Source organism: Chaetodon trifascialis, chromosome 21, assembly GCF_039877785.1.
Source record: "Chaetodon trifascialis isolate fChaTrf1 chromosome 21, fChaTrf1.hap1, whole genome shotgun sequence".
Taxonomy (NCBI): domain Eukaryota; kingdom Metazoa; phylum Chordata; class Actinopteri; order Chaetodontiformes; family Chaetodontidae; genus Chaetodon; species Chaetodon trifascialis.
Window position 1 is genome coordinate 19,948,062 of NC_092076.1, and position 17,812 is coordinate 19,965,873.

General features: G+C 41.1%; 1 protein-coding gene across 1 annotated transcript in view; it reads left to right on the forward strand.

The window, feature by feature from the left end:
* Positions 1–17,812, forward strand: part of mtr (5-methyltetrahydrofolate-homocysteine methyltransferase) — a 32,131-nt gene that overhangs the window by 252 nt on the left and 14,067 nt on the right. The window contains exons 2-23 of the mRNA XM_070991185.1: positions 128–217; positions 884–953; positions 1,107–1,199; positions 2,463–2,569; positions 2,853–2,912; positions 3,168–3,262; positions 3,392–3,492; positions 4,188–4,249; positions 4,666–4,733; positions 4,834–4,913; positions 7,090–7,202; positions 7,365–7,505; positions 7,999–8,184; positions 8,263–8,442; positions 8,903–9,019; positions 9,843–9,983; positions 10,130–10,219; positions 13,035–13,187; positions 14,370–14,477; positions 15,758–15,858; positions 16,723–16,790; positions 17,037–17,157. Coding sequence (XP_070847286.1) covers positions 128–217; positions 884–953; positions 1,107–1,199; positions 2,463–2,569; positions 2,853–2,912; positions 3,168–3,262; positions 3,392–3,492; positions 4,188–4,249; positions 4,666–4,733; positions 4,834–4,913; positions 7,090–7,202; positions 7,365–7,505; positions 7,999–8,184; positions 8,263–8,442; positions 8,903–9,019; positions 9,843–9,983; positions 10,130–10,219; positions 13,035–13,187; positions 14,370–14,477; positions 15,758–15,858; positions 16,723–16,790; positions 17,037–17,157 — 2,345 coding nt within the window. The remainder of the gene's footprint in view (positions 1–127; positions 218–883; positions 954–1,106; positions 1,200–2,462; positions 2,570–2,852; positions 2,913–3,167; positions 3,263–3,391; positions 3,493–4,187; positions 4,250–4,665; positions 4,734–4,833; positions 4,914–7,089; positions 7,203–7,364; positions 7,506–7,998; positions 8,185–8,262; positions 8,443–8,902; positions 9,020–9,842; positions 9,984–10,129; positions 10,220–13,034; positions 13,188–14,369; positions 14,478–15,757; positions 15,859–16,722; positions 16,791–17,036; positions 17,158–17,812) is intronic.

Consider the following 17,812-nt stretch of genomic DNA (forward strand, 5'->3'; position numbering starts at 1 on the left):
GCAGCCATGCAGTTAGTTTGAGTTGTCTGTCTCTGCTGTCTCTGATGTCACTGTGTGGACGACTGTCTACTGAGAGAATGATCCCTATGATACAGTGTCTAATGTTTGCTCTGCTCTGTGTTTAAAGGAGTACCTGCTGGCTGGTGCTGACATCATAGAGACGAACACATTCAGCAGCACTTCCATCGCCCAGGCAGACTATGGACTGGAGCACATGGTATGATGTCTGACCCCACTAGACCACTGCCGACCACTCACAAACCTCTGTGGTAGTAGATGCAAAGTGATTGGTTTGTATATGCAGCATGTACAGTCTTCACCTCGTTCTGTGACATTGCTGTTATCTCCACCTTAAACGACAACATTCTCCCTTAGCAGGCACAGCGGAGAAACAGACCCTCTTGTCTTAACAAACCTTGCTCCGTACGAATGGACAGACAAGACATTTATTTTACACAATTTCACAATTGTTTTGACTCCACTTTCACAGCATGGTGTTGATTTGCAAAACTCAGAATACTGGGCTCACTTATAACTCATTGTCATATCACACAAAATCAGAACACCTTTATAAATTAAATAATACATTACTGTGTGATGCAGTACCTAATTTATATAGATGTTTTGTAGTTTCACATGATGTATGTTTTATCACTGGTTTTTCATCATTGTATTAATTCATACTAAAGTGGTCTATTAAATAATTCTATAAAACAGTAACTGACTCTCATCAAAACAAAGTCTACAGTATTTTTTAATACTGCTCCCACTGTCAAGATAAGACAATTTGCAGGTCATTGTAATCATAAAAAATGATATGGAGTTTGTCATCAGCTTATTTGTGTTCTTTTAATGTAGACGTGTTATTGTGTCTTGTGTGTAGGCTTATCGTCTCAACAAGGTGTCTGCAGAGCTGGCGAGGAAGGCTGCAGATGATGTCACCAAACAAACCGGTAAGCTGAATTTTTGGCAGTATAGCAGCACATTGCTATCGGGTGGATTAATGTCCAATCCCCAACTGTCTGGGATTTTAATATGTGTATAACATCAACTGTAATCTCTCTCTTTCGCACTGTGTGTGTGTGTGTGTGTGTGTGTGTTGTCAGGTTGTAAACGCTATGTGGCCGGGGCAGTGGGTCCTACCAACAAAACCCTGTCTGTATCCCCATCTGTGGAGAGACCTGACTTCAGGAACATCAGTAAGATGACTTAAAGGTCCAGGGTGTTGGATTGAGAGGGATCTATGTGCAGAAATAGAAAACAATAATTATAGTTATGTTTCCAGCAGTGCATCATCGCCTGGAACTAAGAATTGTTTTTTCGTTTCCTTAGAATGAGCTCTTTATGTCTACGGAGGGATTGGGTCATGAATTTGTGAATACCACTATGTCTAAGGGACAAACCCACCCTGCTCTGCCTCACATTAACTAAACAACCAAACCAATGAGGGCAACGACTGCTGGCCAATCAGAGGCAGAGTAGAGCAGGTCATCCCGTCTTCATAGTAGGATTCATAATTTAGTGAGCAGGTCCTCTTCTACTGAGTCCACCATGTTGTGCCACCATGTTCCTACAATAGCCCAGAATGGACAAACCCAACACTGACACTAGCGAGGGCCACCGTAGGGCAGACAAGGTGTATTCAGCTTACCACTGGATGCCATTAATCCTGCATACTGGACTTTTGTATTTGTTGATGCTGTAAAGTGATTGAATAATTCCAGGGGCCAAGAGTTGGACAGGGGCCCGAGAACATGCTAGGGATTATAGATATGTCCTGTTTCAGGGGCCATAGAGTTTATAACAGCCAACCTGCTAAAAGAGAAGCACACATGATAACTAGGATTTAACGTACAGTTTATTGTTTAACGTTGACCTGCTCAGTGACCACAGCAGATTGAATATCAGAGTCACTGTGGTCATGGCCGTGCTGTGGTTACTGGTGTTAGTTGTTTACAGGACCTTCTGATCCTCATGTGACTGAATCTGTGTTGTCGTGACTCAAGTACAATCATTTTCGTACATTTGTGGAGCAGAGTCGCTGTAACAGATTTCTCCCATTTCAATGTATCATCGTGTGGGTTAGCAGAGAGGTTTGTAATGTGTTATCCACTGCATACATGAGAGGGCACAATATTAGAAGCACTTTTGAATTTAATGCAGTCCAATACAACAATAGCACTTACCACAACTGATAAAACAATGATGAAGACATAGCTGAATGAACTCCTCTGTGTCATTAAAACCTGAACCTTATGAACAGTTCCAGACTTCATTAGCTCGCATAGGTGTACCTAATAAAGTGGCCACTAAGTGTAGAAACACTGATAATGTTGATGCAATGAAGATGAGCCATCGTTAATGTGTGTGTGTGTGTGTGTGTGTGTGTGTGTGTGTGTGTGTGTGTGTGTGTGTGTGTGTGTGTGTGTGTGTGTGTGTGTGTGTGTGTGTTCTCTCCTCAGCATTTGATGAGCTTGTAGAGGCCTATACGGAGCAGGTCAGAGGTTTGATAGATGGAGGCGCAGACATCCTTTTGGTGGAAACCATCTTTGACACTGCCAACGCCAAGGTAGCTCTCACCTGATTGGTTTAGATATGTTAACTGACAATTTGATTCGTTCTGGATGGTTTTGTATAAGAACAGTAACTAAATTTGACATGTTTTAGACACCTCTCTAAAACACTTGTTTTAGACTATCTTGTCTACTGTATATTCATATAACATATATGTGTGTGTGTGTGTGTGTGTGTGTGTGTGTGTGTGTGTTTATAATATGCTAATCAAACTTAAAGCTGTGACGAGATTACATAATTGATGTCTCTGCCTACTGTATTTCTGTTTCCTTCTACAGGCTGCCTTATTTGCCATCGACCTGTTGTTTGAAAAGAGCTACGAAAGAAAGCCTATATTTGTACGTGCGATAGTTTGTCCATACTCCCATTGATCATTTCTGGTAGTAGTCTATGCTCGGGGTGGGGGGGTTGTAATCTTTTGCTTTGCACATGAGCATATGCAAAAATGCCTCTCTCTATGTAGGTGAAGTATGTGTTTATTATATTCGAACTGTATTGTCCTCTGCTTTAGAAAAAATCTAGAAATCGAGTTTCTGACCAGTTTCAGATATATTTAAATGCCCTCTTTGCCATCTGTCCCACTCATTGTATAGATCTCAGGGACCATTGTTGACCGGAGTGGACGCACTCTGTCCGGTCAGACCGGAGAAGCCTTTGTAGTGAGTGTATCTCATGCTAATCCTCTTTGGTGAGTTACTGTACATCACTCATAACTGCACGTGTGATGACAAAGCAGTGATACGATACTAGAGTCCAGACAATACTGACGATACTGTAACTCTTCCATTACTTCTGCTACTCCTTCTGTGTGTTGCAGCATTGGTCTGAACTGTGCGTTGGGGGCAGCTGAGATGAGGCCATTCATTGAGGCCATTGGAAAAAGCACCTCAGCTTTCATTAGCTGTTATCCCAATGCAGGTAAGCCACAGTCAGTCTGAACAACTGCACGTCTTCAGCACAGTACAGGCCTGGAATCAGAGCTCCAGCCGCTGTTGGTAGAAAACAGTTTATACATCTTTAAAATGAGGAGAATGTCTTTGGATTGAAGTGATCACGTAATGGAAACATAAGTAGATGGAATAACAAAACGTAAAAGCCAAAGAAACTGAATCTAATGATCTTTTTTTTCTGAATTTGAATTCATTTATGCATCATACACATTATAGCTTTATAAATTGTTTAGTTTATCGATTAATTCTAATTAAGTATGGTATAAATCCATAATAATTCCATTGGCACACTCAGGACTCCAATCAGAAGTGCTATATATTTGTGTGTATGACAGATTTAAATTTAGAAATTAAAGTGGACATGGCTCATGTAACATCTGGACACCCTTTTATACATTTACATAAATTACAGTGTGGATAGAATATTAGAAACAGTTTTCAAGACAAGTGCAGTCCAAGGTACCTCAGTACCAAACCAACCTGCAGCCACAGAGCCAGAGGTTCACACAGGCAGGGTTTGTGTCAGGGCTGTTTGCTCGGAATGACTCTGCTGTCCTCTCTAAGCCGCTATAACACACACTGACCTGTGGCCTAATTTAGGTTGCATCATATTGATGACGTAATGATGTCATGATCTTTGAGTGATCTCTGTTTCTCTGTTAGGTCTTCCCAACACATTTGGAGAGTATGACGAAACTCCACAAGTAACATCCGGCCATTTAAAGGTTCTGTTCTATTGTTATTTCTTTTTAGGACTGATGTGTAGATGTTAAGATAGACAACATCACAGTGAATAAGAAGACGATGTTGAGAGACAATTGATTTTGAAGGGCATGTCATGGCCCGAGGTTTGGGAGGAATCCTGGCAACAAAGACGCTCTCTGTTGTAATATTCATTCTTTTGATTTCCTGTTTATGCAGGGCGTGGCACTGTGGCATCCTGTGTTTTTGTCTTCATGACATTCTTGTGCCTGCATTTTTAGAAAATGTTTCACCAATTAAACAGTAAAGCTTCTACTTTTAAGGACTGCCAGAATTTCTTCTCTGCTACTCCTAAAACCATTTTTCAAAACTGTATCTTCAGTAAGTCAAGCAGACACTGACTGGCTCACTGCCACAACCTTGAAACTGTTGTCTGCAGGAGTTTGCGGTGGATGGACTGGTGAATGTTGTGGGAGGCTGTTGCGGGACCACTCCAGATCACATCAGGTCACTCTCATGTTTTTGACAAGTAAACATTTGTCTTTATATTTTGTTTAATTCTGGAACTTTTAAACTATTTTCCCTCCCCTCCTTCCCTCTCATGCAGAGCCATATCTGAAGCAGTCAAACACCGCCAGCCAAGAGTTCCTGCTGCTGATATTTATCAAGACTACATGCTGCTGGCTGGTAATACTAATAATAGTAATACTATAGTAATACGTACGTGTGAATCTCATTGTCTGTGAGACTTTCATGTCTAAAGTGGTAAAATCCTGGTTGGACTCATTGATAATGAAATGAATGAATGAATTTAGGATGTTGATCAGATGATTTGAAATGCAGTGAATTCTCAAGTAGTCATTTATTTATTGTCTTCAAATACAGAAAGAACCAGGTCTTTATTTGAAACAGGCTTATACGACCTGAAGTTGTGCTGCTAAAATAAAACCAGTGCTGAAACAATATAATGTTCAAACTCATAAACTTTATTGTTTTTTGTAAATATACACCTGCCTGCGACATAGCCCAAAAGAGTTATGATGGGCATGTTTGCCTCTGTGTTACACCTCCTTTCCCTTCAATAACACTTAGAAGGCATTTGAACTGAGGACACTGATTGTTTATGCTTTAAAAGTAAAATTCTTTCTCCTCCTTGCTTGATACATGACTTCAGTTGCTCAGTATTCCAGGCTCTTCGTTGTCTTAGTTTTTGCTTCCTGATATGCTACACATTTTAAACGGGAGACAGGTCTGGACTGCAGACAGGCAACTCTAGTACCCACATTCTTTCACTAAGAAGCTACGCTGTTGTAACACGTGTAGAATGTGGCTTGGCATTATCTTGCTGGAATAAGCAGAGATGTCCCTGAAAAAGACATCATCTGGACGGCAGCACGTGTTGCTTCGAAACCTGTGTGTACCTTTCAGCATTAATGATCTGTTTGCACATGTGCAAGTCACCCCTACCCACTCACACACCCCTGTACCATCACAGATGCTGGCTTTTGAACTTTGCACTGGTAACAATCTGGATGTTTTTCCTTAAGCCCAGAGGACACGACATCCATGATTTCATAAACAATCTGAAATACGGACTGATCAGACCACAGCACATTTCAGGTTTCACCTGGCTTTATTTGAACAGGGACAGTGCACAAACATTAGCCTTACATGAGACGAGGAGCGATGTAATGAAGGTATTAGAACAACACTTCCAGCCTGGATGTTGTTGATCTGTTCCTTTATTTGCTGACAACAGTTTTCCGAAGTATTCCTGAACCCATGTAGTGATATCTTTTATACCATAATGGCAGTTTTTACTGCAGTGAGGTGGATGTCGATGTTGGCTTTCAGCCTTGCCTCTTATGCACAGAGATTCTCTTGATCTTTTAATGATATTATGGATTCTGGATGAGAAATCCCTGAATTCCTTGCAGTTGTGCATTCTTGGAACATCCCACTACTTTCCCAGTTTTTTGTTGTTCCTGCACTGTTTGTTCAAGTGCTGCACTCGTTGTGGGTATTGTATATGTACTGCTTTTGCATGTAGTTTGAGTTTAAGTTTAAGTGCTTTTGCATAGTTTCTCTTTAATCTGTTCTCATTTTTATTTTATATACCTGCAAAAATTTATCTCTGAAGTACCTTTGCTTATCTGTACTCAGTTCTGTCCTGAATTTCCCCTCTGTAAAATGATAATCTAATCTTAATGAGTGAAGAGACCAGAACCTGCTGTTAATAGCTCCCAGAAAACCAGCAATTGAACCTTGAGTTTTTCTTGTTGAGCTGTCTATGGTCAGGAATAAGCACTCCTGTCATACACACCACTCTGCTCTCTCTTCTCTCCCCTTATTGTTATGTTAGAGTCAAGAAAACTCAACACGTCCTGTTCTGTTGTTTCATATTAAAAGCATTCTAGCATGTTACAGGTTATAACTCCTCCCTTTCCTGGAATATTTTTGATATAGAACAAATGCAGAAAGTGTTGAGATTAAGTGATGGTAGCTTCACAGCCAGAGAAGAAAAATGGAAAGGAGAACAGTTCTGAAATGGTTAATTAGTACACTCATAGTCATCATACTGCAGGTCATTCCACCCTCCTCAGTATTCTGCTGTATTCAGTAACAACCTTTATTCGTGCACGCTCAGCACATAACTTCAAAACGTGTTTCAAATATGTACAGTAAGTCAATGAAATCTACCTCCAGAAATGGGAGTTTTTTTCATGTTTTTCTTTTTTAATCAATCAAATCAAAGAGCTTAATCAAAGAGTGGCGCTGAAAACCTCCCTCCCTTCTACAGGAGAGCTCCTTCCCCCTGCTCATCCCTGTTTGTCCAAAATACAAATGTCTTTCTCATTTCCAGGTTTAGAGCCCTTCAGGATTGGCCCTTACACCAACTTTGTTAATATTGGTGAGCGCTGCAACGTGGCTGGCTCACGCAAGTTTGCCAAGCTGATCATGGCAGGAAACTATGAGGTGAGCCAGATTTAAGTATTATTCTCAATATTATGGGTGTTGTGATTATTATTCTGAAAATGAATATGATAATTATTAGTAGTAGCAGTAGTAGACGTCAAATCATGAGTGTAGGTGAAATTCAAGGTAGCATATAGCTTTTTATTTGTGCTGTTGTTCCAGGAGGCTCTAAGCATTGCTAAGACCCAGGTGGAGATGGGGGCCCAGGTCCTGGACATTAACATGGATGAGGGGATGCTGGAGGGGCCAACAGCTATGGCCCGATTTTGTAACTACATTGCTTCTGAGCCAGATATTGCACGGGTAGGAGGTTTAAAGGCATTGGAAATAAACACATACAATTCCTCAACAGGAAGTTTTGATGATGCTACCATATTATATTGAGTGTATTGCAATATAATATATTACATAAAATAACACCTTATGTCACATGTCCTACGCTGCAAATTGTGATTGTAGGAGACAGCATTACAGTTGTTGTTGTCTTGCTGTGCCAGCTGTGTCGGCTGATCAACCACTTTGATCCAGTCTGAATTATCTTTGATAGACACATTCATGTCCAATTCAGGATGATGTCTAATAAATGTGACTTTTCATCTAACACCATCATCAGGTTCAAATTTTAATTTGTTCAGTACTTTGGTGTATGATCCAATACCTGCAGACTGACGATGCGCCCCTCAGCCTCAGATGTACTTTGTGTTCAGTGTTAATTAAGTAATTTTAGCATGCTAACATGCTAAACTCAGGTGGTGATGAACCTGCTCATCATTCAGACTCTCCCTCTCCTCCCCAGGTTCCTCTGTGTATCGACTCCTCTAACTTCTCAGTGGTTGAGGCTGGGTTGAAATGCTGTCAGGGGAAGTGTATTGTCAACAGCATCAGTCTGAAGGAAGGAGAGGAGGAGTTCCTGCTCAGAGCTGCCACTGTGAAGCGCTACGGAGCTGCTGTGGTGGTCATGGCCTTCGATGAGGAGGGACAGGTGAGGAGTCAAACACATGCACACACACACTCACACAAAAACACACTTGTGTGCTGACAAGCCCACTGTCCTCACAAGGCCACGGATACAGACCGGAAAGTAGAGATCTGCACTCGGGCCTACCAGCTGCTGGTCAGCAAGGTGGGATTTAACCCCAGCGACATCATCTTTGACCCCAACATCCTCACCATCGGTACAGGCATGGAGGAACACAACGAGTACGCCGTCAACTTCATCAGAGCCACTAAACTCATCAAGGTAATACACCTGCAGTTCTGTCCATCTCTCACAGTATCCTCATACGAAATAGCCAATTAGAAATCACAGTCCTTTTCTGAGTCAGATAATCACATGGAGCCCTGCAATCGGCTGGCAACCGGTTCAGGGTGTACCCCGCCTCTCGCCCATTGTAGCTGGGATAGGCTGTATAGATAATGGATGGATGGATGGATAATCACATGGAGCCTCTGTCACTGCTCATTTTTCAAGGGTCAAAACATTTTTGTTTTCTTAAAAGCTGCTTAACTCATTTTCAGCCTCAGCATTCACAAGAAGACTTGAAAAACATTTTGAACTGTGTGTGTGTGTGTGTGTGTGTGTGTGTGTGTGTGTGTGTGTGTGTGTGTGTGTGTGTGTGTGTGTGTGTGTGTGTGTGTGTGTGCGTGTGTGTGTGTGTGTACACGTACATATGCGTGTGCTTGTATGCATGCATGTGTAGGAGACATTGCCAAGAGCCAGGGTAAGTGGAGGTCTGTCCAACCTGTCCTTCTCCTTCAGAGGGATGGAGGTCATCAGAGAAGCTATGCATGGAGCATTTCTCTACCATGCAATCAAGGTAAACACAGACACACAACTGTCCCTCCACAGACAAAAAAATAACAAATAAAATGTGTGGTTTATTATAATCAGTTTTCCAGAAACGGCTTTCAGAAGCATTTTTCTATGCTCTTAATACCACAAATGACATCACATGGACTTCTATTTGAGTGAAGGCAGAAGTCTAGTTCTCGAACCTGGGCAGATAAAACCAAAGCTATCTGCAAGCTGTCTGCATAAGGCTCTAATCTGAGAAGCTCATGTAGTTACAGTTAAGCTACTAAACTACAAGCCACTAAAAAGCCACTTCTCCATAGGCAGGAAGCCAAATGACATCCATTGCTTTGGTGAGGAATATTTGATCTCTAATATACGAAAGATAGTGAGTGTCGCGAGTGATGAAAAACTAATTTTATACGCTGTTTGCTTCAACTAGGGGTGGTGGTTGTTCTAGTTCTTACTTTGCAATGACAGCTGGCTGTAAAGATGGCCTCCTGTGACAGTGCCACAATGAAAATCTGAGTTTGATGTACCTGCTAGAAGTGGGACTGGCTGAGGCTGCTGAATCCGGTGATTAGAAGGGGTGTCCATATACTTTTGACTATGTTGTATATCTAGAAATAATCCTCAGAACTGAATTCAGTAAATGTGAATGAATCATGCTGTATTTCTCCCATGAAACCTCACAAAACCCCAGATGTGGGTGTTCAATTCCTGAATCATCTCAGGTCCCCAAGGAAATACCAGTCCAGTGAGAAGAGGATCTCAGACCATTAGTATTCACTGACAGGCTTTATGTTTCCCACGCACCCACACACTGTCTGTCCTCTGGCCTGTCTCAGGATGGTATGGATATGGGCATAGTGAATGCTGGGAACCTGCCGGTCTATGATGACATAGATAAACATCTGCTGTTACTGTGTGAAAACCTCATCTGGAACAGAGATGCTGATGCTACAGAGAAACTGCTGGCCTACGCACAGGTACACACACACACACACACACACACACACACACACACACACACACACACACACACACACACACACACATACATGTGAATAATACTCTAGGTAGTTGTTGCTTTGGTTTGGTTAACAGATGTCCACTTGACTACTGTTGTTCACAGAGTAATGTGAAAGGAGGGAAGAAGGTGGTTCAGACAGACGAGTGGAGAGAAGGAAGTGTGGAGGACAGGCTGGAGTACGCTCTCATTAAGGTAAGATGATGATAAAAGAGATCAGATTAGATTAGATTTGTGAGAGATTTTTCACGCCGGTTTGAATTCTTCCAGAAGTCCTCCTCATGCTTCTATTATAGCCATTTAAATCGCTTTCCTTCAGCTGCACTGATCATGATGCCGTGAGACAGAGAAGCTTGTTGTTGTAACAGTAAACTAAAGAGGCTGATTGTATGTCACCTCTCATTTTCTCCTCACTGTGTGTGAGGAGAAAGACAAATGAAGGATTTATGTGCTTGTAGCTGCTCTTTACACTCTGATTCAGCTCATTGGTCACTAATATTCTGGGTCCCAATCAGAAATAATTTCAGCTTTCCTTGGCACTGTGATCATTTAAATCAGTGACATTTAAATGAACGCTCATTTGAAATGTCAGAATACGCAATCACACATCAGGCCGACGCCTACAGTTGTCATTAAGCGGTATTTATATTTATTTTGTGTGACAACCTCGCCATTGTAAAATAGCGATTCATTCAGTAACTCACTATTTTACAATGTACCCAGTGGCACAGGATCGTCTGCTCACCTGCTATCTGGTTTATACTCTTTCAGATGTCTGACTGCAGAAATGGAAAACTGTGTAAATGGATGAAAACCACATTGTCAGACCAGACGCTTTCTGATCCACTCGTGACCAGATGCTCCGCTGTGTTGTTACCGAACAGCACATATAGTGTTTTTACATCTGAACTATGTTTAGCTGTCTAGCTGGCTTATTGTGGACATAGTTTGACACGTCATTATTTATTTTAAGAATATAAGATCACAAAAGCATTTCAACAGTTAAGTTTTAACTTAACTGTTGAAACTGCTGTTGTACTGATATGGAATATGGGCCAGAATGTATTAATGGTGAGCTGATCCACAGCCAGGGTCATAACCACACTGATGAAGCACTGGTTTCACTCTGATCCTGGAACATTTGTGTGGTCACCTGAACTTGCTGAGACATGTTAAAGTGTGCACCTCGACTTACTTAAAGCATTATGTAACATTCCAGAAGTGTTTCCAGCCTATGAGCAATGACTTCAGAATGATTTGTCTGTTTTTCTAAAGGAGCAGATCGTTTTAACATCAGTTTTTGCCTGGTTTTGGTTCCCATGCAGCCAAATTTTCCTATTGCAAGACCACACATTTGCAGTAACAGGATACAAGATGTGAACTCATGTGAGCCATTGTGATGTTAAGAATGTTAAATATCCACGGCTGGGCATCTTCTCAAAATGAGAGGATGTCAGTCACGTCGACACAGAAGCCCTTTGTGGGCGCATGCATAGGGCTGGGCGATATGGCTGAAAACTGTATCACGATATAAGTGTTTTATATCGGTCAATATTGATAATTATTGATATTTTTATGACCTATTTAAAATAAGGACCAAGTGAAAAATACGTTAAATTTAAACATTTTTATTTTAAATTTAACCTTCCTCTGATTATAATCCCTCAGCTATCAAGGCAGAAATCAGAAATGAAAGGAAATGTCAACACAACCATGGAAAACACTAAAATAATAAATGTAAATAAAAGTGTCAAAATGTAAACAGAGAGAAACCTGAGAACTTTTTTCTGCAGGTTTAGTGTAGGAACTTCACAAGCTGATTCACTGTCTGGTGAATAAAATGTTTTCAAATATGTGCAGTGTTTTGGAAACATAGCAGAAACTGAGGTGGACTTGACATCTGTAACATACAAACAAACAAATAAAAACATGATAGACAGTACAGTAACACTGACTGAACTATAAAACCAGCCTAGACACATGAATAACTTTAGTCACTCTTCTTACTCTAAACATACATGAACTATTCAATTATGTTTTTATTGCAAGTGTGTTAAAAAAAATAAAATAAAAAAAAAGTACGTGTAAGAGATGTTTATAACCTGACTTCTCCTCAGTGCTCAGTGAAGCATGTCTTTAGCTATATGATATGCCGCTGCCTCCGTTACGTCTTCGTGCCTTTTAGGTGATTTGTCATCAGGCACTGAAGCAGATACCTCTGCATGGTGGTCAGCTGCTTGTGCGGTGGTGCTGCGGTTGCGGACGTTGGTGAATACAGTTGCGCTCCAAAGAGTGAGTGCGGCTAAGGTGGTTAAATAAGTTTGTGGTGTTACCGGTCTTGGTGGGGACGACAGTCTTGCATAAGTTACACACCACATTGGTCTGACTACGGTCCGACTTATAAAATCCAAAAAACTGCCATACTGGCAAGCTGACTTTCCCTGTTTTATCATCAATTTCTTCGCTCGCTGCAGCGCTCACTTTCTATTTCTCATCTCACTCCTTGCGAAGAATCAAACACGAGACAACGTGATGGCGCAACCGAACGTAATACTGTTACATGATTGGCATGTTCGCGTGTCACTCCCATTGATCAGCGATTACTACCTACGTTGCTCGGTTACCTGAGAGCGAGTGCCTTTGTTCATGCAACCAACCTTGCTTCACAACTTCTGGTTTCTTCCGCCGAAGAAAAAAAATTAACAAATGTTTTATGGAACGCATTTTTTATTGATATTGATTATGTGTCTATCGCGAGACATATCGCTATCGTTTTATTGCCCAGCCCTACGCATGCATGTCTGCAAAAGCTGACAGGAGAGGAGAGGACTTTGCTGTTGCACATCTGCGAGCTCATTGAATAAAGTCCCGCGCTGGCTGCCTCTGCTGCACCTTGTCATCAGTAAAACAGACAGAATTTGCCTTGTTGAAAGTTCACCTGCTGTCATTTTCATGTTTTCATGTCTTCTCTTTTCTCCCGTAATGCCTCATGCTGTGTTGCTGCTGTCAGGGAATAGAGAAGCATGTGGTGGAGGATGTGGAAGAGTGTCGGGCACAGGTGGATCGCTACTCTCGGCCCCTTCACATCATTGAGGGCCCCCTGATGAACGGCATGAAGGTGGTGGGAGATCTCTTTGGAGCTGGGAAGATGTTCCTGCCACAGGTAGGAAGGACTGCTTTTGTATTTTTTTTGTGCATCTACCTGTGGTGTTCAGCATGTGTTGCATTATCATGGCATCAGTTGGTGTGGCCTGGACTGCTCACACAAACCAGGATTATAATTCATTTCTCTGTGACATGAATGGCTTTCTGTCATTCAGACAGGTGTCTGCATGGTACATTTTTCCTAAGGTTTTGTCCAACCATGAGAGGACTGACAGAGCCTCAGTGCCTGTGTGATCTTTGGTACCTGTTGCTTATCCCTCTCTTAGTGAAAACATTGTCTCTTCAAGTGCATTGTGTGTTCGAGAGAAAATTCTTTTGCTATATCTATTATGTTCAACAGTGCCAAAGAATAGAGTGATGTTAATGATGTTTAGATGCTTTATTTTCATAATTTCACCTCGGGATGCAGCGATCCATGGTCCATACCTCAACTGAGTATCAGAGACGATGGGGTCAACCTAACCAACCAAATTCTGTGTTCACTTCTTTGTGCATCTGCAGCCTGGGTTAAGAAGTGCAGCAGACACCTCACTAATGGCTAAAACTATAAACAAGCACAAAAATAGCAGGTACCAAAATAAACCACCATGTTCTGAACAGACCCAATACAAACATGAACAAAAAGTAAAGTTTGCATATTCAACAAACTACTCAGTCCAGCATACCTAAATGCATGATGGGAAATGTGGGCCATCACTAACAAAGCAAATCTTGTTTAAACTTTATCAACAATACAGTAATATTCAAACAGGAGTTAAACGTCACAAGCCACAATCCTACAGCATCTCACAATGGTCATAGGACACCATCACACCGCTCCAAAGTTGCCTGTGCACACTTATTTATTATTTCAATAATAAATAACAGTTCAGTTAAATGTATATTTATGTATAGGATCAGTTCTCAGTATAGACAAATGTCCAAGTTCAGGTATTGGATTTGGATCAAAATTGAAAAAAGTGGATCAGTGTGTCCCTAATTACATCCATGGCAGCTGGACGGACGGAGTGCCGCTCTGAATTTTTAATTCACTGTGTGGAGAATAATCATTTCTATTGACTGATCTGTCACAAGAAGAATCTGCACAACAGCTTCAGGTTTTTTGGTGGTTAAACATTGCTGTGCTCATTACTATATTTCAGAATTTTGAAACAGTAATAAAAATTGTGTGTGTTTGCAGGTGATAAAGTCAGCTCGTGTTATGAAGAAGGCGGTGGGCTATTTGATTCCTTTCATGGAGAAGGAGAGGGAGGAGATGATGGCGTCGTCGGAGTCAACTGAGGAAATGGTCAGTCTCAACCAAATGTGGATGCATTTAGTTCCATTTCAGTGTTGTCTTTTTGACCAATGTATTCCACAAAGATCAAGATTTTGTTTAATTGAAGACCCGCATGTGGTGCAATGCTGGCGTATTTCTTTTAAACCCTAAAAAGTGCAAGTCATGTTGTTTGCATAGCTTTTATTATGAGGAATTCTTAACTTACATAAGAGATTAGATAAGAGAATGATGATGACTACTTGTTTTAGTAAGCTGGAGCTCTCAACCAGATGATTTTGTAACACACATTATAGGGTTGGGCGGTAATCCAGTAATAAGGTATCTAAAAATAGCAACGGTATCAGTTTCATTAGTTACGCCGGTCAATAGCTCAGCGACCCGCCCAAATTCACCATAGAAACACCAATGACGGTCCAGAAGGAAGTAACCCCAGAGATAGGTTATTGTGTGAAGAGCACTCCCTCCATTCTAGAAACCCCCTCCTCTTTATGTAAACAACCAGGACCTTCATGATTGATCTCAAACTAACGCAGAGTCATAGGAGGAGACATTAGCAGTGTTTTTTCAGGCTGGAATATAACTTTTGACCACTAAACAGCAAAGGTAAAACATACTTTATGATTTAGCAAAGTTTTTTCTGCTACTTTTTGGCTGCTAGCTCGCCGAGTTTTCGTTGCACAGTGAGGAGGCAGACATCTTCGTGATCATCAGACTCTCTGCTTTCATATGATACTGGGCTTTGGTGGTTTGCATGAAGTGGTGAAATCAGCAGATGCTGTACCCTTGACGTGCGCTATTTTTGTTTTTTTGTTACATGCACATATAATTTCTTGGTGTATGAATTATGTTTCGTTTGGGTGGCAATGCTTGGTAGAGGCTTTTAGCTGAGTTTCTCCCCGTCATTCTCGTATGCTACAAGTTAGGATCAGTGCTTCTTAGTGTGAGCACTGACCGTCTGAACTGCGCGCATGTCACGCTGCCCTGCAAAGTGATTTTTAATTAGTCACGGTATTACCATATACCCCGGGAAAATGTGGCAAAGTTTTGACGGTATCAGAATTTGGATACCGCCCAACTCTAACACATTACATATCCAAAGGTAAATCACAAAGTAAACTGAAGTGGGTGCAGTGCCTAAAATCACGCTGGGGAAGACTGATAAAGAGGGAAGAGAACCTCTGCAGCCAAGACAGCAGCTCTATGAAATAATGGAAACAGTCAAACATGGACAGATGTCCTCCTGCTCCCCGGTCCTTCACTTCCTCTCATGTTTTCTCCTTGGTCAACAGGATCCCTTTCAGGGAACCATAGTTCTGGCTACAGTGAAGGGAGATGTGCATGATATTGGGAAGAACATTGTTGGTGTGGTGCTGGGTTGCAATAACTTCAGGTAAGACGGATTTGCTGCTGAAGGTTTACAGAAGCCTTTTTAAATTCTCTGCTTGGCATAATGTTTTTTTGGCGACCACACCTTGCCAGTATATTCACAGTGTCAGCAGCACTTTTGCTCAAAATGCTTTATAAATAGCAATAAATATCTTGCTGTTTTTAAATGTCAGTTGAAATGAATGACAGTCAGAAAGCAGACTTTGTAAGTCCATGATGATTTGCAGTGTGTGATTGAACAGCAGGAGCTTCAGACACTAACAGCATCCCATCTGCTGCTTGCCTCTGTTTGAGGTGAAATGTTAAGCTCCGTGGCACTGACACTAGCTCACTGAACAGTTCAGAGAATTAACCAGTTCATCACATCACGTTGCCTTTTGATCCCCCCACAGGGCTCATTGTTGCATTATGGGAGAGAAATGGCAGTGTTGATCTGTTGCTAGGCCCTGGGCACCTAACACCTCCTAACACTATTACAGCTGTTTAATGGCACTTATTTTCTGTGTGTGGACATGGGACAGGACTAACAGCACATGCTTTTGAGGTCCCAGGCAAAATCATATTATTGACACAGTGTTCTTATTGTGAAGACTATTGAAATAGAACCCATTAGCAGTGTGGTGTTCTGCCAATGTACATACAGGAGAACACTCAAATGTATTCCAGAAAAGGAAAAAGTGAGTGTGGCTACTAAAACTTAGTCTTTGTTCAGTATTTCTTCATGTGGAAAGTGATATTATACAATACAAGCACAAAGATTACTTGACAGAAATGCCTCATGTGTGCCTGAGAAATGAAATGAAAAGAGGAAAGTTTGTGTCAAGGTTGGCTATTCATATCATTATTCAGGAAGCGTTATGTCTTTCAGAGTGATCGACCTAGGTGTGATGGTTCCCTGTGATAAGATCCTCCGAGAGGCCATCAGTAAGAAAGCAGGTACACTATATGTTTAGATTACGTATTGTCAGTGTGAGATGCTGATGGAGCATCTTTTTAAGAATTTCAGTCAGTTGTTGTAATCGTCAGCCTTGTGTCATGATGTCACATAAGTTTGCCCTGTAGCCACTGATCCAAATAATGGTCAGTGTGAATGATTCGAATCACTGTGACTGTATTAATGGTGTTAATGCTTGTACTAATAGCAGCAGTAATGTAGGTGTTATGTTTGCTTTGTTCACACAGATATCATTGGTTTGTCTGGTCTCATTACCCCCTCACTGGATGAGATGATCTATGTGGCCAAAGAGATGGAGAGACTGGGCATTACAATACCACTGCTGATTGGAGGAGCTACCACATCAAAGTAAAACTAACACAAACAAACACAATCTGAGGCGAACGCAGAAATATATTGATGCCTGATAATACTGATCAGCTAACATGAACGGCAGGTAACATCTGCTCTCAGCTAATTAAAATCAAAATCATCATGTGTATTTGTCGCTGCTGAGTTTCTACTTAAACACTCAACACTGCACATTGTTATTGTCAAATTGGATTCTGTACCTTGTACACGACTAACAAGGACACCAAGAAATTTTATTTATGTGGTGCAGAAAAAAAAAAAATCCTGATTTCACTTTCTGCTTGAGGGCAAACAAAGAAAGTGGACACAGAAGGACAAAAGGACAAAAGACTTCCTGATGGAAAAAGCAAAGACATGATGAAGGAAAAGAGCTTTCTTATATGACCAGTGAACAGATACTGTACCGACATGTGCACACATGACATGGAAGCTATTAAAAACAAAATAATACATTTTCCATGAAAACATTCATATAAAATAGATGAGCAAAGAACTCCAACAATAAGAGGTGTGTCTTGTTGTAGTAATACAACTAACTCAGTACTGATTTGACGTCACTGGGTCACGTGACATGGAAGCTATTCAAAAACCTGAAATTTTCTGGTCAAATATTTATGTAAATCAAATTATTATGCATTAGCAGTCAAAACAG